Here is a 23,469-nt window from a genome sequence, read left to right as displayed (position 1 = left end):
GCATTTGCATAAACTTGAACTCGCGCTCAACTTTCTGCTGTCGCGGAGTCGCTGACATCTCTCGCCAGATGTCCCTCTGCTCTCTATTGCTTCTTGTCTCTCAGCTCTCATTTGAAATAAATGGCTACTGGCTGCTTTGCTTCATGTCTCGAGTCAGCATGAGAGCAAAAAAAAAAAAAGAGAGATTGGGTATAAGAAAAATAGGAGGACTAGAAAAGCATCGCGCATGACATCTTCTATACCCAAAGACGCTTTCTATCCTTCTATCTCCTCGTCATTCCCTCGCTGTAACACAGTGATCGAGCTATCTTTAATGATTGGCTGGCACTCTGCGCCGCACTCCAAACTCCCTTTGAAAGGTTTTCCTCTTTCCTTGCTCCCATTTTTTTTTTCTTCGCTTCTCTATGTCTGCCTCTTAGTCTCTCCAAACTCTCTCTGATTCTATCTTTCCGCCCTCTCAACCCTCCTTTCTCTATTTGTCTAGCGTATCTCTCCATCATTCTCTGCATGATTAAACATGCTACCGTCTGCACATGCTGATAATGAGTTTAGGTGTCCTTGATAACAGAACCTTTTTATGAGTGGGCGACTTTACAGACTGCCTTAGGGTCTTATGCTAACTTCACACTCACATTTAGAAGTCAAAATCTCCTGGTTGTGTGTGTGTGTGTGTGAGTCTTTCAGTGTGTCTAATTGACACCTCCTGTTCCTCTCCACTCACACCATGGGACCACTCATCATTTTAATCACCAGAGCCACAGGAGGGTGAGGAGGTTTTATTTTTATTTAATTTGAAAAATGGGACCAGTTGTGACCGAACCAGTGTCTTTTTTTTCTGATTTATCTGAGTAATCCAACATGTCAGACTTAAGTTTTAAGTGTTTCTAGATTTAAGATTCTACCTTTTATTCATTTTTACTTGCTGCAACCTGAGTTTCATTATTCATTTCATTTACCTGATGCTGTTCTCCTGAGCAACTTTCTAGTAGGCAGTGAAACGCATCACCACGCATGGATCACCACAATAATAAGTTGCTTAGCATTACAGCTTTGCGATGGACAACAAAAGACCTGAAGAACTGGGAGTGTTTGTTAGTCATGCCAGTTTTATAATGTCTTAGTGATCTATCTATCCATCCATGTAACAGAAGGACACGTATTCAAATGTCAATGTCAATATTTCACTATGTATCACAATGTAATTATGCTTCACTCTGTTAAAGTATTTATTCCTGCATCCATCATCCATCTATGTGAAATAGATTTTACTGCCAACCGCACTAAAAGCTGGAAGAGAAAAATGCTCACAGTTTGTAACCTGATGCGCCAGATGGTTTGTTACACAGAACTATCTGAGAAGTCGTCCTTGGAAACTGTTTGGAAAAGTGCTGCCACTTTCAAAAGATACTTGGCAGGTGATTGGATGAACCATCTGTCTATCACTGTCTTAGCTTGCAAGGTGGCCAGATTCATGAGATCACGCGAGAGTCCTCATAGGGCGTTGACTGGTCTGAACCACCGACGGTTCAGACACAAGCGCATAACTTGAAGCCCGACGAGATGGAATCCAGCTGCCTCGCAAGGTAACATAGTTTGGGCGTCTTGAAATAATCTCAAAAACGGCCACAATGGAGAGTAACAACTAGACAATGGTTACACCAGTTACAGCAAGTGTTCAGGTCAAACCACCAGCCGTGCCGGTTGAGAAGGGTATCATTTAGGAACCCATTTTTGCTCAAAAATGACTTCAAGGCGAGAGGAGTAGGTGGCTTTTAAAATCCGTATGCATGAAAAAGTTAACATTTGTAGTTTTTTATTCTCAATTTTTCATGATGTTTTTTTTTTTATTGACAGCTTGTTAAATCTCCAATTTGGACTTTTCCACAACGCCCATCACACACATTTTTCCAATATGTCACTGTGATGAAAAGCTCTTTAAAAAAAGCTCTGATGTAGGATTCTCCGCCATAATATTTTAACTTTGTGTCAGTGCAGCTTAATGGGCCCAAGCGTGGTCACTGTTGTCCACAAGTGCCTCATTATCTTCTATAAAAACAGCGCTTAGAGACATTTTTTTCTCCATCTAATCCATACTGGTCTAAGGTCTGTCTGTGTGTCATGTAACAGTGCCCGGGGTATTTCTTAAAGTATTGTTACATCTGTGTTTGCTCTGCCACAGCTTGTTAGTGTAGCTCTTACTGACTTGCAGATCTGTACGGGGTTTGGCCACTAGTATCAAGTCAAACAAATTTTGAGTTGTGCATAGAGGTCTCATTGTAATGCATGCTGTGAGAGTGGCCCCGTTGTGAAAGGCTTGCTCTCTCTTTCTCTCTCTCTCTCCTAACTGGCATGATAGTAGCCCGCTGTGCACAGCTCCAGCCAATTAAAATACCCAGCAAGGACTTACATGGTGCATCATCAGTCAGCAGACTGCTGTCTAACTTGTAGGAAAAAATGTGTCACACCACCGGCATGTAAAACGGATCTCTGCTTTTCTGTCATGGATGTTAAATGTGCCTATTTCAGAGGCTGATGTTATGCAATCTTGACAGAAATTGGTTTGGAAATGATACTAAACACTTTCCGACAGTAGTACTGAGTTGCACTACATACAGTAGTCCCAACCCTATTTTGTAATTCTGATGAAATTAATAAATGAAGCAAAAATGAAGCTAATAAAATCATTATTTTGTGGCCAGTACTCTCATAAATCTCTGCCTCTTTTAATTCTGTTTTGGTTCAAAACAGTCCTCAACCTCCTCCAGTTCAACCTTGTTTTAAAATTACAAACTGCTGGTGAAGGAAATGTCACCAGTCCCCCCCGGCCTTACAAAGTCAGCAACATATTGCACCCCACAACTCTTTGTTGGCTAGACTTTTTTATTGCTAATTCAAACCCGAATGCTTCCTGACACTTTTAGTGAGTGAGCTCCAAAATTGTCAAGCCAACTATTTCCCATTCATTGCCAGCCACTGGATGCCAGGTTATTGCGTCTGCACAGCAACAGCTTGAAATGCAGCAAACTTTAAATTTCTCTTGGGACCAGCAGGATCAGCGGTACAAGCACTAATTAAATTGGGATATCTACAATGGCATCATTTATCAATTTTTCAATGTTTTTCATGGTGCCTAAATTATCCTCCTCATGGTTAATTAACACTGCACGATTTGCTTTAAATGCAACACATTTGCATTCACGTGTTCGACAGTTTTTTCAGTTAATAGACTGTAAAAAATAATCAGAATTCAAAGGTTATGTATCTTGAAATATTAATAGGCACAAAAAGAGACTCATCACAACTAGTTAATCAGCTGCAATGCCTGTGTTGAGGCTTTAGCTTCTCATTTATTTGATATTTTTTGCTTTGTCATGCAGTATTTCTACGGTCTTATATATGTGGGGATGATGGCAGCTACAGTGGAGGTAGAAAACAACAGCTAACCTGATGTTTGTTATTCTAGTGTTGTTACAGAGATGTAAGTGTGATGGAAATGCTGCACCAGGCCTTGAAAGGGACTGTTGTTGAGAAGTTTGGATTTATAGTGCTCTTAGCTCGACTTTGCTCTATTGCTCCCCTGAGGAGAGTTTCTCTGTGTATGTGTGTTGGGTTGTCACTGAATGTGTGTTGCTTCCACTATGTGAACGTAGAGCATGCTTGTGTGTATGCATATGTTTTGTGTGCGTGTGTGTGTGACTGTGAGCGTCTCCACGTGAGGTCCCCCTTGGGCGTCCCCCTCATCCTTCAACTTCTCACTGTTTGATGTCAGGATCTGACACTCGCTGTCTGTCTCTCCCCATTTTCAGTCAAACGACCAAATCCCACCAGAATCCTGCAAAAGATTGCAAAACCCATTCCTTAAAAAATGAATGAAAGGTTTTCTTTTTTTTTTTTTTCCCCCCCACACAGACTGTTGAAGATAATCACCCCAAGGATTGGTAAATTCTGTCAGAATAAAGACGACATGAAATCTAAATCCAGCGGAGGAAGGAAACATTTTTCAGATGTGATCTGCTCTCTGTATGTGTTCCATTGATCCCTGTGCAATGCTAGGAGTTATAAGTGTACGTGTATGGGAATATTGAAAAATTTTTGTTACATTGCATTTAAATTAACTGTCAATAAGCTTTAGGTTTCTAACTCATACCTAGAAAATAACAACCTGGTGGTACAAATTAGATCAGTTGAATTAGATCAGTGAAATTTTCTCATAATCACTGGTGCAGGAATGTCATATTTACATAATCTACACTTATTTTAGAGGATGTGGGACTTTGTTGTACTTATTGTCACATTCCTCTCCTCTAGGATGTTGCATTACTGATTCTTGTGGATGTGGTAAGAATCGAATTTAACATCTGTGATGAGAAGTAGCTACTTCACAAAATAAGCAACCTACCCGCTTTTCCCTTAAGCACTCCAAAAAATTACCATAATCTATACTGTATGTTTCTGATTAAATGATCATCCTGGTTTAATAATGCTGTGCCATATATAGGGTAATCCAATCAGGTGCTGTGTACTTGTAGTGTAACGAGAGGCTTTAAACAGTCCCTTCAATCATTCACTGTGTGATTGCTATGATTGCTGAAAGGCAATTTTAACTAATTTCAACTTTTTGAATTTCAACAATTTTGTGTAATTCTCACAAAAGTTCCATTAAAATGGTCTAACCCAAAGAGTTATTTAAAAAGTAAATTTTACAAATGACTGCCAATTTTCTTCTTTTGGGGCCGCGAAGTAAAAACACAACCTGATAGGTTTCATTTAGGGCAAAATGTCCCATGTGGATGCATAAATCCTGGCTGCCTGTTTTAACCGATGTAACAGCTGATGCTCAAGTAATCGCATGCTGAATGAAGGGGCAATTTAATTTTGTACTTCGCTTCCTTTACTTAGAAGAAAACAAGTTGAGATGTTGTTCAATTAGCAGACAGCATTTGGATTGCCGACCACTTAACTTTAGTGTTCAATGTACATTGGGTTTAGAAATTAAGTAATTAACCAATTTTTATTTAACCAGTTAACTATTTACTTGTCTGTCTTTCTGAGACTTATATCATTATCTAAAGCTCTCATATTTTTAAAGATAGCTGTTTAATCTTACTGTGATATAGTACACATACCATGGTTATATGGGCTGTTAAAAAGGCTGTGACATGTTCTCCATCACTCTGTCAGTCTCTCTTTGTATCTCCCTGTCAGTGTTTCACTTTCATTCTTCCTCATCTTTGGTTTACATTTACATCTCTATTACTTGCCTCTCTCTCTTCTTCATCTTAAGCTTTTGATGGTTCTGTATATCCCACCCTCCTCTGCCTCTCTGTCTGCTATTAGTTGTTAATGTCGCTCTCACTCTACACTCCCACACTCTGCTTCATTATTTCTTTGCTGCGTTATTGCCTTGCATGTTCACTCTTATCGCCTCCTTTTCTTCTCCTCTAGCTCCCTTTTTCCTTCTTTTGTCCTCCATCTTTTTCGTCATTGTTTCAGTCCCCTCTCTCTCATCATGTCGCCTTACTCTCTCTACCTGTCTCTCCCAACCTCTTCAGATTACTGCAGATTGATAACCGACGGTTACTCCCGGTAAGGGTCTGGGCGGTCACCGGTTCTCCACCGGGACCACAGTCGCAGCCATAAATCTGTCTGAAGACGGTGAGCAGTGACACTCTGTGTGTATATGTGTGTGTGTGTGTGTGTGTGTTGTGAGGGGCAGAGAAAGATTTGTGAGGCAGAGAGATAGATTGTGTGTGTTCTATATATACTCCTGAGGATCTAACGCAATCACGGGGAAAGGAAAAAAAAATGAGGAATGTTACTCAAAGTGAGTCCATTTTCCATTCTTCACGTCTTAAAGGGGCTATTTTGAGGTTAGGACCCTTGGGTCTCAAATTGGACTAAGGTTAGATAGTGTGTGTGTGTGTGTGTGCGTGCGAAAGAGAGAGAATGGGAATGTGAAATAATTTCAATGGGAGGCCTCGAGAGACACAAAATGTATGTATGTATGTATGAATAGCCGCTTCAACGACTGAAATTGCAGATTCATACTGTTCAGAACAAGCAGCTCTGTCCCTCCATTACGACACTGCAGAATGCATTCTGTTCCCACGCTTAGCCTGTACAGTATACCTCATTGTTTCACTCTGTACTTACTAATGTAGACCAAAATGTTCTTATCCATGTGTCAGAATGGAAAGATTTCCATAAAAAAAGGCAAATTTACCAAAGGACTGAGGACGGCTGCTCTACACTAATCTCAGGTTTTAACTGCACATGATGCGAAAATCTCCTACATTGATATACAAACATAACTCACAAACAAAAAAACTGACAGACTCAAATACATCTGTGAGCTACTGGTCCACACATGTTGACACAAGAACAAACATATCAAAAGAGCACATGCTGTTAAAAACACACCCACACATACACACACACTTGCACACGCACATAGTGAGAGGGTTTGTGGGAAGCAGCAGGGTGGATGCTTCTTCCTCAGTTGGAGGCAGGATATAACAAGCTGCCCATATTTAAGACATCTTGAAAACAGGAGAGGTGGTTCAGAGAGAGAAAGAAAGAGAGATACAAGAGAAGAAAGGAAAAAAAGGAAGAGAAAAAAGAAAGATGGTCCTTTGCTCATAGTGTCAGGCAAAGGAGTGATGCGAGAGACACAGAGAGAGGTAGCAGGAGAGAAGATGTACCCTGTGGTTAGGGCTTTACAACAAGCAGAGAGGCAGAGGGAAGCACAAAAGCATGTACGCACACACTCACATACACACACACACAACCTTTCCCATTTCTGCAGGGTGCAGCAGAAGCTGTTTGGAGCCGGCAGCCTCTGCGTGGTAGCATGACCTATTTCAAAACAATACTTCCTTGGTCGGTGATGGTTAAGAATCCCTCTCTCCCTCTTTCTTGATATATCGCTCGCATTCTTATTCTGTGTCTCACTATATGTCCCTATCTCTCGCTGTAACTTTCCCTTTCAATTTTTATCTCTCTCGCTTTGTTTCTCCTCCTCTGTCTTTTCCCCTCCTCTCTCTGTCTCTGTCTGCCTGCTGTGACTCAGAGCCATGTTGAGTATTCAGGGGAGAGGAGTGTGAGGGACAGGACATGAGCAATGGGGAGGGATGAGAGAGGAAGGGTGTCGGGGCAGAAAGGAAGCATAGGAGAAGCACAGGAGAAGGTGGTGTGGAAGGGACTAAAAAATTTAAGTACATGAGAGGAAAAGGGAAGCACATGAATGAATCCAAAATATACTAATATCCATATAGTTACACTGCAGTGGTCATGGTGTTTTTGAATTTAAATTGTTATGTGTAGCTGACAGCATACAGAAAGAAAATTAGGTCTCAGTGTTACATTTGCGGGGATTTTATTCACCGCAGAAGCTATGAAGGAATACTGTATTTCTTTAGGTGGAAAGTAATGCATTGTAATCCTTGTTACATGAGCTCAGACTGTGCCCTTTAATGGGCTTTATAGGCTTCACCACTTTATTCTGATCTCACTGTACCACACAGAAAGATCCCTGCTTCTTCAGCTTGTAAAACTTGACCTGGAGAGAGGCAGGCTGACGGCCTTCTCACTTATAAAAGGTTGAGACAGTATCTCAAACACACACCCAGGGTTGGCCATGGGCAGGAACAAGGAAAATGACAACAAGTGGGAGCTATAATGATGCACAGAGATGTTGACTGTGTAAACAGTAGTATGATAAAAAAAAATAAAAAAAATCTTAACTCAAGGTCAACTCACTAGCTCTTTCCAGAGGTTTAAGCCACATCATTGTCCAATCATCACAAACCGTATAACACCTGAAGACTGACGGACATGAGGCAACAACTGTAGGGAACAACATCAGCTGTCCTTCAACACCAGACCAAAACTCATCATCATCAACCAGGAGTCAGTGGACGGCAGCAGAAAAATCAACAAGGCCGTTCACATCTGACCTCAGAGAAGTTTAAAATGCTCCCCCATCAGAGCTGGACCAATACATCAGCTAGGCTGATATATCCACAGATATTAGCTTTTTGCAGATTTATTGTTATTGGTGTGTATATCGGAAGAATACTAACAAAAATTGCAATACAGAAATGCCTAATTACGTTTTAGGTCATTTAGAAACAGTGTCTCCATTACAAAGTTTTTACCAGGGAGCTCTGACTAGTTGATTCTTTAACTGTCCAGGTCCATCTCAGTATGTATCTACAGTCACAATTATCTAAAAAAAACAAATCTACAATAACCATATCAAGATTATTTGCTTCTGTTGTACATTTATGTTGTAAAAAAATACTATTGGCTGATATATTGTTGTTGGATTTTTAAAATCCCAAGTATCAATATCAGCATTGCCTTAAAAATCGAGTATCAGTCGGGTTATATCCTACACTGGTGCGTCCTTCCACAGCTACCTTGAAAAGAAACACGGAAGTACACCAGAGGGAGTCTGATTGAATGCCACCTACAAAATCCAGGCCCTTATACAACAGAAATGCTTTTTTTCAGAGGGGGCTTCATCAAAAGCCCAAATGTCATTAACAAATGAACCTCTGCTGTGAGCATCTCAATACTTTTCAGCATTCCAGAGCAGGCATGGGACATAAACAATGTAACTGTGTGGGGCACAGTTATTGACCTACAAGGACATCTGATGTTTAAGGTGTGCTCATGCTTAGTATATAAGTTATATAAGACTGAAACTAATTTTGATTAATCATGCACAAATTAGTACAGCCTTTTAATTCTTATATAAGGATACGGCTAATATTGAAGAATGATTGGACAGAATATGATGGCCCTTTGACAGACAGCAAAGTTAATGAAAATGTGAGTCATAATGTGAGTCTATCTATGTCGCAGTAGCTCCCCCCTCCTCCTCCCCCCCTTCTGAAACCAAAACCTACATCACTGTAGCCCCCTCTCCCTCCCCCCTTCTGAAACCAAACCTATGCCCTTGGTAGAATTCTCCTCATTAAAGCCCCATCAGCGAGTCACATCATTACCTGTTTATTCCTTTCACTCCTCTCTCTCCTCCCTCTCTTCTGCTCTCTCTGTTAGCCAGCCAGCTGCCACACACTCCAGAGGATATTCCAATTAGAAACAACACACACAGACACACAAATGTGCACTGGTGGATATTCCAATTAAATACAACACACCAGACAAACACACTCAAACACAAATACACATACAGTCGCTGGTGGACATTCTAATTAGCTGAATAAACATGGCATGGATGCTGCTCAGCCCATCCACTAAGACAGGATGCCTCAGTGTGTCACATAACACGCATACATAACACAGGTATGCACACACAGACATATGACACACGCATGGACGCACACATGGAAATACACTTATAGAGACATAAAACATACCCAAATGACTTCTGCAGCCACATGAACACGCTCTAAAGGTGCCATGATGCAAACACACAATACTTCGGCACAATATATGTGAGATCAGGGACTCACACAACATAATCTGTTTCACTGTCACTCACACACAAAGTTAGAGAAAGTGCCAGCAGACTGGATTCATAACAGTAATAATAACTTTAATTTATAGAGCACCATTCAAGGGACCCAAGGGCGCTTTACACATATTGAGGCAGACAAAACAAATAATACAAGAACAGAAAATAATAGTGGCAATAATTGCCAAGGATGACAGAATTAAGTAGAGACCATAGGCCTTGGTAAACAGGTAAGTTTTCAAAGATGCAGCGTTGCAGATCTCTGCCGGGAGAGAGTTCCAAAGGGTTGGGGCTGCCACACTGAAGGCCCTGTCCCTAAAAGTCCGCAGGCTGATGTGGGGGGTGGAGGGTAGACCCCTGTCTGAGGACCACAGATTCCAGGACGGGCTATAGGGGAGGAGGAGGTCTGATAGGTACTGGGGTAAGGGCATAGAGGGATTTGTAGATGAGAAGGAGGACTTTGTAGGAGATACAGGACTTGACCAGGAGCCAGTGAAGGTGGATGAGGGTGGGAGTGATGTGCTGCCAGGGCTTTCTGAACATACTGGAGCCTGTCCAGGGCTTTGCTGGGTACCCTAGACAGGACTCCATTGCAATAATCCAGACAGGAGGTGATGAAAGCATGGATGAGGTTCTCTGCCACAGAGTTTGAGAGTGATGGCCGGAGTCTGGAGATGTTTTTGAGGTGGCAGAAAGCAGATCTGGTGATGTATTTGATGTGTGACTGGAATGAGAGGGTAGAGTCCAGAATGACGCCTAGGTTGCGGACTTCTGGGGATGGGCAGATGGAGCAGCCTTCCACATTGAGGAGAAAATCCAACCTTCTGGAGCAGTGCCTTGGGGGACACAACCATGAGCTCTGTTTTGTTGCTATTTAGCTTGAGTAGATTAGATGATATCCAGATTTTTTATTTTGTGTAGGCGATTGACAAGGGACTGTGGAGGAAGCTGAATGGATGGTTTACTGAAATATAGCTGTGTGTCATCAGCATAGCAGCGGAGGCTTAGACTGTGGTGGCAGATGATCTAAGCAAGGGGGAACATGTAGATGGTAAAGAGAAAGGGTTTAAGCACAGAGCCTTGGGGCACACCTTGGTTGACTGAGACCGGGGTGAAACTGGAGGGGATGGGAGCTTCTGTCGGGGCAAAGTGAATAAGCAAAATTCTCCTTGTTAGATTATATTTGTAATAGCCAGGTCTTATTTGCATAAATATGGCAGAATGAAAAAGGTCATTGCTAAAAAAAGAGAAAGAAAAATAAAATCACTGACTCACTTGAAACTTCCTGCACTATTTGAAAACTCGGTGGTTTCTTGTGGAAAAAAAAAACGAGAGCAAGTAAAGGAAAAACAGTATGAAACATCCAGCAAGAGTATGATTTCCCTGATGTGTGATTAGACGGGATCACTTTGATGTCAGCTTTTTGCCATGCAACAGAGGCAGGCACCCGCCTTGAAAGGAAAATGGGCTGAGACGCAAGGAAAAGGAGGAAATGAAAATTGTCTGACTTAAACACCAAAATATGGAGAGACTATAAAAGGCAAGTATTTTATTAAGGGAGAAGAAGGGAGGATTTAAACCTCCAGTGGACACATACAGTAGGTACACAATTGATACGTAGAAAAGGACAGAATGGGACAGAATATTGACATTTGAGATTGTGAAGCACTCGCAATGACACATCTTGTTTTCTCCTAAAACACACAAACTAAATGCAAGTTCTTTAGAGACGTCAATCAATCATCAATGTGATAACAGCTTGAGGTTTATGATTTGTAGCTCTACTGTGTATGAGTGTTTATGTGGATACTGTGAATAACATTGTGTCTGTTTACATATGTCTGTTTACTGCATCTCTATCCACTGTATGAGCACTTTTACAGTATTCAAAGACACACGTGTTTAGCATTGTGATGTTCGACCTATGACATCTGCAATCAATGACCTGCCTTGAATTTCAATTTGTATGAAGTATTTTATTGTTAAAAACAGAATAGTTGCACCATTGAGAAATGGAATCAATAAACCACTGCCGCAATAGCTCTGGTAAATACAATGGTTCGAATCAGATTAGCTGTCTGGTGTGTGTGTGTGTGTGTGTTCATGCCTGTCAAACCCTCTGTTTCTAAACTGATATGGTTAAAAGACACATTCTCACAGGCTTTCACATAATCACTTTTATACATGATTATGATAATAGCTTAAAATCAAACAATAGCTACCTGTGATCCCACACATGGCCTCAGTGTGGACATGGACAATGAGGAGTTAGAGCAAAAAAGTGATTTTTCCTTCTTAGACTCTTTTATTTGAAGGATTTTTACAGACTTGAGGAGCTTAAAGTATCAAGCCTTTCAAATGAGAAAAGCAAAAGACAAAAAGAATTTGACTTTTTCTTTCTTTTTTATTCATTTAATAATTTTGTGACTCCTGAGATTTTTCTCAAGACACTCCCTGGTTGGGAACCACTGATTAAGGAATGCAAATATTATTTCTTTCTCTATTTGTGTATTTGTGCAATACAGTAAAAGCCGCTACTATACAATTTAAAACTAAACCAATAATGTACTATAAATACATAATGCAACTATAACATTTATTAGATGAACCCTAACACACAGACAACTTCACTACAATGCTACATCTTACTCACATCATATAGCCATCAATAATTGACTAAAGGAAGGAGGAATAAGCTGTACAGTGCAACCCTCTATAAAAACTTGGACCAAGACATAGATCCAGTCAATCAGACAGACAGAAAATCCTCTTGTACTCATGGGAGATTGTCAGGAGATTTAGGAGTCTGAGCCATTAGTATAGCTGCAATTGTAAAACATATCTCCCAGTGCCAAGAGATGCGGTTTGATCTCCCAAACAAAGTTGCAGGGAGGGAGAGAAAGCTTTCTGCCATAGCAATACATGCAAATTTATGACTCAAAAAAGTGATTCCAAAACTTAATAATGCTGCAAACAGGGCTCAGGAGAGTTTAGCCATGCTCACAGAAAGCCCATAAACCACACCATAACAACCCACGTGTCAGTGAATTGTTATCTTATAAAAGATATCACACAAAATATACATACAGCTTCACACAAAATCATCTAAATCCATTGCCCTCTCTCTACGGAGTCAGACACACACACACACACACACAGACCAGTGAAACACACAAATTCAACCTGCACTCATCTTTCATAAGATGATGTCCCCAAAGAAAATTGCTTTAAATCCCAAACAGGTCATATACAGGGTAATCCAACGCATAGTTGGGCGGGCTAGCAGACACACACATCATGGTATCATCCTCTTTGCAGACCGAGAAATCCTAAAGATGATGGGGATGAAGTACAGACATCTTCTTATACTCAAACTGCCTTCACAAATAAAATGTCAAAAACAGAGGTTAAAGTATGCAGGTTGGGAAAATAGTAAGCTTGCCATAAAAAAAACTCATAAAAACATACACACTTACCCTCTCTGCAGACTGTGATGTGCCAAAGAAGATGGGTATGAACGCCAGCCAGATGATGCAGGTGGTGTACATGGTAAATCCGATGGGCTTGGCCTCGTTGAAGGTTTCAGGCACGCCTCGCGTCTTGATGGCGTAAACTGTGCACGTCACCATCAGCAGGATGGAGTAACCCAAGGAGCAAATGAGGGACAGGTCCGAGATGTCGCACTTGAGGACGCCACGTGCTGCTGTGGGGTCCTGGGTCCGCTGCTCACCGTAGTCCACAACAGTGTGAGGCGGGTCGACCGCGAACCAGACGAAGACGCCCATCAGCTGAACCGAGATGAGGGAGAAGGTGATGACAAGCTGGGAGGCGGGGGAGATGAACCTGGAAAGGAGAGGGTTACTGAGGGTTAGAGGTTTCATTCTGACTGGGACAGCCAATGCTAGAAAATGTGCACTAATAGAAGGGTAGAAAAAATAATATCCCCAAAAGAGTTATAGCTTCACTCACACCCTTGGTGAGGAAACCACCTGCTCCCTCCTTCAAGCTCCCAGGCTTAGAGGATGCTCAGAGTTGGGCTGCTCGATTATGGCAAAAGTCATAATCACGATTATTTTGGTCAATATTGAGATCACGATTATTTAACATATTACACATAATATATTAGATCAAAATAAATAAGATAAACTATGTTGTAGTGCTCTTCCACAACCTACTGAAAACTACTAAACATATATTCAATATATAAAAATAATGAATAAAAATAAATTGGACCAAAATAATTGAGATCATCTAATTGCAGCAAATGTTAAGATGCATATTGTGTGGGGAGTGATCGATACTAAAATGATCAGCCATCATGGTACTTTAAGAAGCAAGAGGTTTAGCAGAATCCTGACTTGTATTATCATACGGTGTGTTTATGTGCACTTGAGTCACCAGGTTACAGTCAGTTTTCTCCAGAAAGAACAAAGCCTTAAAATCCTCTCTGCGGAAGGTCATTGTAAGTTAACTTCCTAATACTGTGTGTCATACTGCTGGTACCTCAGTTGTGTTGTAGTTTTGGTTTAATTTATGTACTAGAGTTACTGTTATCTGCTTGTGCAAAATAAAAATAAGTAAAATACAACTACAACAAAATTGTAATTATTATAAAAAAAACCCATTATATATGAGTAATAGCAAAACAATAATACTAACTCCAGCCCAGCTGGATGGATACAAAAAGCAGATGGCCATCTGGGTAGAGGGGACATTAACCTGGGTTTTATTAAATCCTGCATTAACATTTTAGCCACTTAGTTGATGCTCTCTCCCAGAGTCACTCACACTGAGTGCAAACAGTACAATAGGTGAGTGTAAGTTCATGACTGATAAATAATGTATGAAAAAAATAATGATGAATAATGATTGCGAGCAGCTTAATAAGGAAGAAGTAGAGGTTAAGTCTTTATATGAATACACACGTGCACAGAAAAATTACAAACCTTGAGTTCCACTACACCCCGAGAAATCAACACGTGCTGAACACACATTCACACAGAGGGCAAACAGGAGTGGGCGCATAATAAGAGATAAGTGTTGTCCTCACCTGGGTGCTGTTACAGACTTCTTCCCTTGTTCAAAAATGCGGTGTATCCTGTTGGTCTTGGTGAGCAGTGCTGCATAGCTGAAACACATCCCCAAGCCCAAGAAAATCCTCCTGAACGAACAGACCCCCACGTCCGGCGTCGCGATCATCAGGAAGGTGATGGCGTAACACAGGAAGATTCCCGTTAGTAGCACGTAGCTCATCTCTCGTCCCGACGCCCGTACGATGGGGGTGTCGTTGTACCGAACGAAAGTGACGATGACGAAAGAGGTGGCGATGATCCCCAGCATGGAGATGAAGACGGGGACGACGGCCCAGGGGGAATGCCACTCCAGCTTGATGATGGGAATGGGGACGCAGCCGGTGCGGTTGGTATCGGGTCGCATCTCATATGGGCACAGCTCACAGGTAAACTCTGACGCCTGGTGGAGAGACAGTTTGTAAATGTACATTTAAGGTTTGTCATATAATCAGAAATATTTCTTTCCATAGTAACTTGAGCTAAAAAGTTGAAATAAAACAGCATTAACATTTTGTTATGGATCAGACAAGATGTGATGGAAACTTTTAGCCTATGCAGCTGATTTCTCCCTGGTAAATCTGTATATTTCTCCCTCATATATGTAAAGTCTACTGTAGATCCCTTGTGCTTTCATCCAAAAACATTGCGACAATTCATGCAACTACCACACAGCTGATGCTAAACTATGTTATCTACCTCTGTGAAGTGACCTGTTAACATTCAACACATTTTTGTACACTTGCTCTCAAGTCGCATACTTCTTTTTGTCATGCTGTTATACTTTCTTCCATTCTGCCAAAATCCCAAATCTACAGTAAATGTGTCAACAGATTATTGATTTTACAGCAACTGCATGCATCTGCAAAATGAGTATTGATTGTTCCCTCTGACAAGCGTCGCCTGCTGCTGCTATGGCTGATATTTTCTTTTGCCTCTATTGATTCCTGAACAAGGGAACTCTTTGCACATATACTTACTCACTCATGGATTTTCTAACTTAATAGGAAGGATGATGGGTTGCCAAATTGTCCCCGACCGTGATATAATTAACATGGGGGATGTATCTTTATAATGTGTGATCAGGCCCTTTTCCCTTACCTCAAATTATGTACTTCCATTTGATATAATAGCATCTGTGGGGTTCTTCCTGCATATATAAATATAAAATGGGCCACCTGAGTGGCTCACTTTTTTGATTGCCCGAAATGAGTTGAAACAAAAACCCTGATTGCTACACAGGGGGACAAAACTACTTTAGAGCAAAAGTAGACAGGCAACAACTGTCATAAATCAGATGCATGCATAAACCAGCATGTATACAATGCTACAGATCTTGTATTTGAATCATTGTAAAAGTCTCCTAACAACTAAAACTGACTGTGGCTTTAATAAATGCTTTAGTAAAGCGGGTACAGGGCATTCAACCAAAGTTAGTTGATAAAAATTTTCATTTTCACCATGTTTTTTTGTTGACATTTTTAAATAATTAAACTGGAAAGCCTAAGACGTAAGAACTGGTGGCTTTCGCCGCTTTTAAAATCATCAAGTACGCTACAAGTCATGAAAAACACTCTGCTTGGTGTGACTTTGCACATAAAAAGAAGGGCAGAAAATTGAGAGTTACAGTGAAGAAGCATTGATGCAAAAAGCCAATCTACTACTGATGATTCCACAAAATCACTCTGCCAGTGACTGCCAGGATGCAACGCCAGAATATATCACACAGGACTGTTGTTTGGTTTTATTGTTTGGAAAAGTTTCAGCAGCACATGTTTTGTAAATCGTCACTACATCGTCTCTGACTGAGTGACAAAAGTTAATTATGTTTTCGGTGTATTTTTCTACCTGCATCCCGTGAACCGTGTAATGCAAGTTTCCAGACAGCATAAAATTTGGTAGGAAGTCTCAGGAAACAGCTTTAGATAATGTTAAAGCAAAAATGAAAAAAAAAGGCTCCTAAAAGTAAATGGTCTTGCATAAACTATGATAACTTTTGTGATTTAATCATCAATTTTGGTTAACTCTGGTGCATTTGCAGCAAAGTTTATTAATGTGCACTGTCTGTGTTAAATAAGCCAAAAAAAATGTGTACAGTAATATAAGGAATACTATGAATTAAACTGAGACTTTATTGTATATGAGTCACAGTGTGCACAGATTATTTCCTTGTTTTGGATCAAACCCCCCAAGTCTTAGTGGTTGGCATTGTTCCAGAGATCTACCTGATAGTGGTATCCCTCGCAGCGCTCACAGTGCCAGCAACAGGGTACACCTTTAACCACTTTCTTCCTTTCACCCATACGGCATGGGATGCTACATACAGACGCCGGGAGAGATGGGTCACCTGTCCTCCAACGCATGGCTTCAACCTAGAAAAGAAGAAGAGGAAGAGAAGAGAAAAAAATCACACCTCCTTGCAAAACATAATGCGGCACAAATATTGGCAACCATCTGCTAAAGCTGACATAAATGTGTGTTAACACAGTCCTTTAACACTGAGTTTTCTCTGTACCTGCAGAAAGAGTGTCTTCAGGGCAACTCGGAGAGCAATTAGCTCAAGCAGATCCTCAGATCGTTTTCCTGAGCGCTGCCGAGCACAAAGCTAACACCAGCTAGTCTGGAAGCCAGCAATCAGACCATAATCAAATCTGGCACAAATAGGCCATCTGTATTTCCTTCTCTCTCTGTCTGTGTGTGTGTGTGTGTGTGTGTGTGCATATGTTCCTCCATGTGTGCATTTTGTTTGTTTGTGTCATGCTGGCATTATAGTGAATCCCTGAGCTTTCCATATGTGTTTGTGTGTGTGTGTGTATGTCTGGAATGCACAAGTTTGTGTGTGCGCGTTTTCATTTGTTGTTATGTGTGCGAGTGTTTGTAATAAACTCTGCCATTATACTGAGTCCCTTAGGTTCAGCCGTTGCCAAGGGTGGTGAGTAAAATAGAGCATTACTGTTTTAAACAGGCACACAATGTGCCAGTCCAACAAAAACTAGTTAGGAGGAGAAACTCATCGGGGACAGGGAAAATGGACTTGATTTGATCACTGACACACATATAGAAACAATCACACTTGCACCATTTAAACATCGACACAACCCCGTGCTGCAAATACATCTGTCAGGAGGAATGATCTAAGGGTAAAAAAGTGTAATGTATGTTTGTGCCAAAGTGCAAATTAGACTTGTTTGAAACTTTTTACACTGTTTTAGGATTGTGCAACAAAGATTAACATCAATTTAACTGTGTATATGTGAATGTAGGTGTGATTTATACTAAAAATACAAATAACTCCAAGTACTTTGCCAAACATTTACCATAAAATCACTCTGGCTTGAGTCGTACTTTATACTGATGAGCATCCAAACAGTTTGTTGATCGTGAAAAACTTTCACATGCCGCCATCACAACATCTGCGTCTGTGCCTTCGAACCCAAATGGATTGTTAAACAAATCAAATACATCTGTTAATTTGTCAACTGTCAAAGTGCCCAATCGTGTGTGTCTTAACTATGAGCTGTCCTGTGTGTTGCTGCAGTCTCTCTTTCACTCTCTCTCTCCCTCAGTCAGCCAGGCCGTCCATCAGGCAGAAAGCATTTCATGTCTATTAGTCTTCTCATCTGTCATCTGGCCTTTTTTAATGAAGTCCTGTGTGGATTTATAACACCAAGCACTCCACGACGCTAAAGGAGTTTGCGTGCATGCATGTGTGTGTGCGTGTAATTCATGGAGTGAGAAGCGGAGACAAAGACTGTTTGCTTGTGTGTTTTTTGTGTGTATGTAATGCTCAGGTGTATACTCTAATTTCTGCATTTGTGTATACAGGTTGTATATAAATGTGTGACCTTGGTGGGTGGGTGTTAATGTGAATATTTCCCTGCACAAGACTTCCTGAATGGAAGATACACACTCTCTCTTGTGAAATACTCTATTCCAGCTTCCAACTTCTGTTTCTGAACAAGAGCAATAACTCAAACAAATCCAGTCCGGTAAGTGGGGATTTTCAATTCATGGCAGCTGCTCACAGTGATGTTGAACTTTCATTCTGCAAAGGCATTTGGTTTATAAAGTCTCAGAAGCTTCAATAAAACACTAAAATCTAAATACATTTTGGATTATTGTAAAGGCTTTTTTCCTCCCTTTATTACACAAAAGTCGGTAACTACAAAAACCGGAGACTAGAAAAAGGAGTTTCAACCGGCAGTTTTTAAAGTATAATTTCTTCATTGCATTTCCTTGTGTGCGTGTCTAAAAAAAAAGCTCACTTTGAGATGTAGTTTATTGGTCCAGGAGCCGATGACTCTGTACTCCGCAGTAGATCTGTTGGTGATCTGGTATTGGAAGATATCATATCTTCCTGGAGCGTCTCCATTTTCATTGAACACCACCGGAGTGCCAGCGCTTCCTGGAACAAAGAACAGCAGATGTTGGAGAGAGGGTCAACTCAGTCATTTAATCTGGTACGACTGACGTTTGGGTTTCTGCTCATGTGGCTCTACTTTGTACTGATCCCCACAGGAGTGACCACAATTCCTAAGATGTAAAAAGGACAAAGGTTAAATGATATTTGGTGGACAAATCTTTAGTATATTAAGTATATTAAGTATGTGTATCCTCGTGTAACTGCATATTCTGGGAATAGAAAAAGACAGTAGAAGTTGGAATGATGTCATCACTCTGTTAATGTGGCAAAAAAAGAGGTTACAATGCTGACAGGGAACACAGTGCAAAATACTTCTTAAAAAACAAAGATAGAGCTAAGCAGCATGATCACAAACCACTAAGAATTTCACAGATGTTAAAATCAAATACAGAAGTATGTAAAAACATGTAACCTTGCAGTAATTTACATAAAAGCTAAAAAATTATATATCCTGTTACACACTGAGATGGCAAATTGCTTGAAGGAGAAAAGAAATGGTAGAAATTATAATATTTTACATGCTAACATTTACATTATTTTTGTAATAGCTTTGTTATATGATTATCTATATACTGTTTCCTTAATATGTAATATTCATATAGGAAATGACACACCATGTCTCTTAAATACACAAATAACACATATACAATACAATACATATACATTTAATTAAGTAATATTTCCTCAGGCAGTGTTTTTGGAGTTGTGATAACAAAGGCATTTACACCTTTGGTCTTTAATCAAGGCTGTGTTGTACTTGCTTATGTGTGTGTGAGTTAAAGTGCGGTGTGACTCAATACGCACATGCATGGACAAGTTTATATGTCCTCTAAGCTTTGGTTTTCTCACCACCAATAAGACTTAACACGAACCTTTTATCCTTCTCCCTTTCTGTCTTACTCACCTTCTTTCTTTTATGTAGCGATACAATCACATCAAATTGCCGAATCCGTAGCATAAAGGAAATCCAATTACAGTGCACATGTGGAGAAAGTACTGCATTATGGACATTCCACTTGTGTACTACAAGTCATTGATATTGTGGAATGATGCTGGGGATATATATAAAAAAAAAAGGGTTAGCTGTTTGAAGCAAAGAGGAGAGACACAGTGTGAAGATGGAGATTGGAAAAGAAAAGCAAAAATAGCAACAGACAAGAGTCAGATGAAACACTTGTGCCGAAAATGTAAAGAAACAGGAAGAGTGTGTGGAATAAAAACAGACACTGCCCTGAATACATCTTATAACCACCTGTTAATTCCTTATAACCACCCAGATTCATCATAGCAACCTTCCCAAACACATTATAAAACTCAAGAACACCATAGCAACCACCTAGCAGAGTCCTAAAAACTACTTGCAACACCCTAAAAAAACACATACGACCAGTTTCCCTAGAAACCTTACCCAACACCCTAGTGACAACTCAATGCACTGTTAAAGCCCACTGTAACCACCTAGCAACAACCTAGTGACATCCTCACAACCTACATAGCAACACATGAGCAAACACATAGCAATGTTAGGCCACCCATTTAGCAACACCCTTGCACTCTTCATCCCTCTATCTCCATTTCTCCTCCTCTTTCCTTCATGTTCTCCCTCCCTCTAGTCTTCCATGGCTCCATATAACAAAATTTCTCCTCCCTTTTTCTTCCCCCTGAGCGTACATGAAGCACAAATGGGTTTCTCTGGTTACCTCATCCCAGCAAGAAGGAATTAAGCCAGAGGAAATATTCAGGCCCATCAGACTGAATACTACGACCACCAAATTTGCTTTCCTCCCTCTTTCCCATCTTCTTTTGTGCTTTCTTTAACTACAGTGTACATTTATCCTGGCCCTTTGGTCTCCTTTTTATAAGAATTTCTTTTTTCATTTCTTCCCAAATTTCCTACCGTCCTTCTACCCTGTCTCTTTCTACTTTGTCTACTAGTGACTGACTTTCTCTCTTCTTCCCTTGCATCCATTTCTAAATTTTCCTCTATTCCTCTCCTCCTAGCGCTTTTAGCAGGATCAAATAGAAAGTGAAGGAATAAAGTAATAAACCAAATCAAAGATCTGAAGATGCATGGCTCACCAACAAGGTTGGGAAGGATTGACTGGTGTATTTTAGCAAACTGATTGGCCAGTCGGCGGGTGACGCCAATAAATAAATAAATAAATAAATAAATAAGTAAGGCATATTTCTCACCCAGTGATGAGCATGTCATCTGGCCCTACACACTCTCCTATTGGCGGAGTTTCTTCTAATTTTTTTTTTTCCTTTTCACCAATCAGCACAGATGTCTCTTTAGAATTCGTTATGGATGCAACAGCAGCTAAAACAGTTTGAGTGTGGAGCAGAGACGTGCTGGCAGGTACTCCAAATTATGCAGAGCAAAAGCACACCGTTGTGAAAGCAGTGGTTACCTTGAGTAGAAAATGATTATTAATCACATAGTGTTTGCAACATTTGTTGGCAATTTCTGGGTAAGGTGGATAAAGACAGCACACTTTTAAAAGCAGCGGCAATTACCTCAAACACACACACACAACAGGGATGACAGGAGCTGGCAGCATCTACCCAATATGTTGGAAAAACAGGTAGCTGACAACCCCTCATCACTTCTGATTAATGCTTTGGTTTAAGAGATGCATGGACAAGCTTTCTGGCCTAATGAATTTCCATTTGGGTTTTGTTTTGTTTATTCAACATAACATTTATAGAAAAGGCTCAAACTGGCTAATCACCAATATGTGAAACAGGGCCATGCAGAATTTTACTGGTTAGCTATTGTGGTTATTAAAATGAATCTCAAATTAACTCACTTAAAATATGCATGTACTCTTTTATTGTCCCATTTTATCATTTAATATCTATTGGGTGAGTAAGAGCCAAATATTGTAATCAGACAAAAGGAAAAAAAAAAAAAAAATCACATTAAACATGAAAATGTTAATGTACTCTGGCTGCACTGTGTGTCATCAGTGTGGGAGCACTGACATATCCACATATAGATTTTCACAACTTCCTGCTTTAGTTGGCGCAACCTTGAAAAAGAAAAGATTTAGCTGTCGCCCTAGCAACACACCTCCACCTCATCCTGTAGTGACACCTATTATGTTCAGTGTTATTCAAAGGCAGGTGATGCTCTACTGAGAATGTTTCTGTCACAACCTGAAATTTAATTCAATATTCAGCCTTGAAAACACACTTGTTCTCAAACAAACAAGCACATTATTTACATAAACTTGATTGGACAATTTTGTAAAATAAATGATCTGTGTAGATACATTTGTAAAGAAGACTTTATGTGGAGTATTCTTGCTTATCGGCCAAATCAAACCAATTCAAACTAATATTATGAAAAATGCATGTTGATATACTGTACATCTTTATACGTTATAGCCTTTAAACACATTTATTGTACCTTTAGCTTTCTGTTGATCATGATGCCAACATTGTGTCATACCTCAAATCATGTCATTCCTGTTCTGTGAGGACAAAGATGCTAATTTCTTCTTATTTCATTTGCATTCATTCTGCATGACCTAGAGCAAACTGACCAGCTTCTAAATGACACAGAAAGTGCAGGCAAGGCCAAGGAGCAGATGCATGTTAACACATTGCATTGTTTAACTTGCTCAGATTTAGGGAAATAACAATGAAATTTTGAGTTTGAGTTTCTAATTCAGGGGAGTTTGGGTGCTAACTTCTGGGCCACACTGGATGCGTGAGCAGCGCGTGCGCATCACGGAACCTCTTGCTTTTCATTTCGGCGCCCATGTTAACAGGTTAGAGCGGCCACACTGCCACTGAGGCTGCTGCGTCGCTTCATCTAGAGATTCGAGGTCTCGCCTATTTTCTCCGTGTGACGCGTGCGGTTCTCAGCAGAAATAGACAGGGAAAACGAGAAAGATAGGGCTGCCAGTGGCAGAGGTGCCGCAGCAGACACGCTTCCAGTGTGGAAGCAGCAGTTCAGCGACACACACGCACACGCGCTGCTCACGCATCCAGTGTGTCCCAGGTGTAAGATTGGGCCTGAGCGTGGTGAGAATGGCTAATCTATACCTCTACTTGAGGGCACCGGGAGTGTCAGTGTGCATGTGCGTGCGTGTTTGTTAGTGTCGTTTTTCTAGACTCCATTTAACTCTCCAGGTTTTTTCACAGCAGCAGCAACAGCAGCAGTGGCAGCAGCAGCAAGCCCTGCTGAAGTTCCCTCAAGCAAGATACTGTTTCCCTGCCTGCCAGAGGCGCCGCTCTGTAGCTCTTCCCGCTGAGTTGGAGGCTTTTCCACTGGGGATCAAAATTAGAATATCACAGGAAACCTGCAACTCTCACAACTTTCTTCTCAATTTGCAAAGGAAAGCTCACATGTCACAACCTCTTACTTCAATAATGTAATAGGACTATAATAATGACTGAGGGATTTCATGCAATAAAGCTGGTATGAATTTAAGTCTCACTGAAATGGACTTGCAGACAGAGATAAATGTAAACAGGGAGAATAA

At 40.6% G+C, this 23,469-nt stretch overlaps 1 protein-coding gene across 9 annotated transcripts in view; it reads right to left on the bottom strand.

Annotated features, from left to right (window-relative positions):
- grm8a (glutamate receptor, metabotropic 8a) overlaps nt 1-23,469 on the bottom strand; it is a 301,421-nt gene that overhangs the window by 79,712 nt on the left and 198,240 nt on the right. For 8 of the 9 annotated variants that reach the window (XR_010925655.1, XR_010925657.1, XR_010925656.1 and 5 more), the window contains 4 exons: nt 18,819-18,958; nt 16,779-16,925; nt 14,535-14,956; nt 12,961-13,327 (listed from right to left, as the gene is read on the bottom strand). Coding sequence is in view for 5 of the 9 variants with exons in the window: in XM_067581367.1 (XP_067437468.1) it covers nt 12,961-13,327; nt 14,535-14,956; nt 16,779-16,925; nt 18,819-18,958 (1,076 nt within the window). In the remaining 4 variants the exon portion in view is untranslated. Of the gene's footprint in view, nt 1-9,369; nt 12,814-12,960; nt 13,328-14,534; nt 14,957-16,778; nt 16,926-18,818; nt 18,959-23,469 lie in introns of those variants that run through there. The other variant, XM_067581369.1, reaches the window with a different exon arrangement.

Source organism: Thunnus thynnus, chromosome 23 (genome assembly GCF_963924715.1).
Source record: "Thunnus thynnus chromosome 23, fThuThy2.1, whole genome shotgun sequence".
NCBI classification, from domain to species: domain Eukaryota; kingdom Metazoa; phylum Chordata; class Actinopteri; order Scombriformes; family Scombridae; genus Thunnus; species Thunnus thynnus.
The sequence above is the reverse complement of the archived record's forward strand: the minus strand, read 5'-3'. Positions and strand labels throughout refer to the sequence as shown.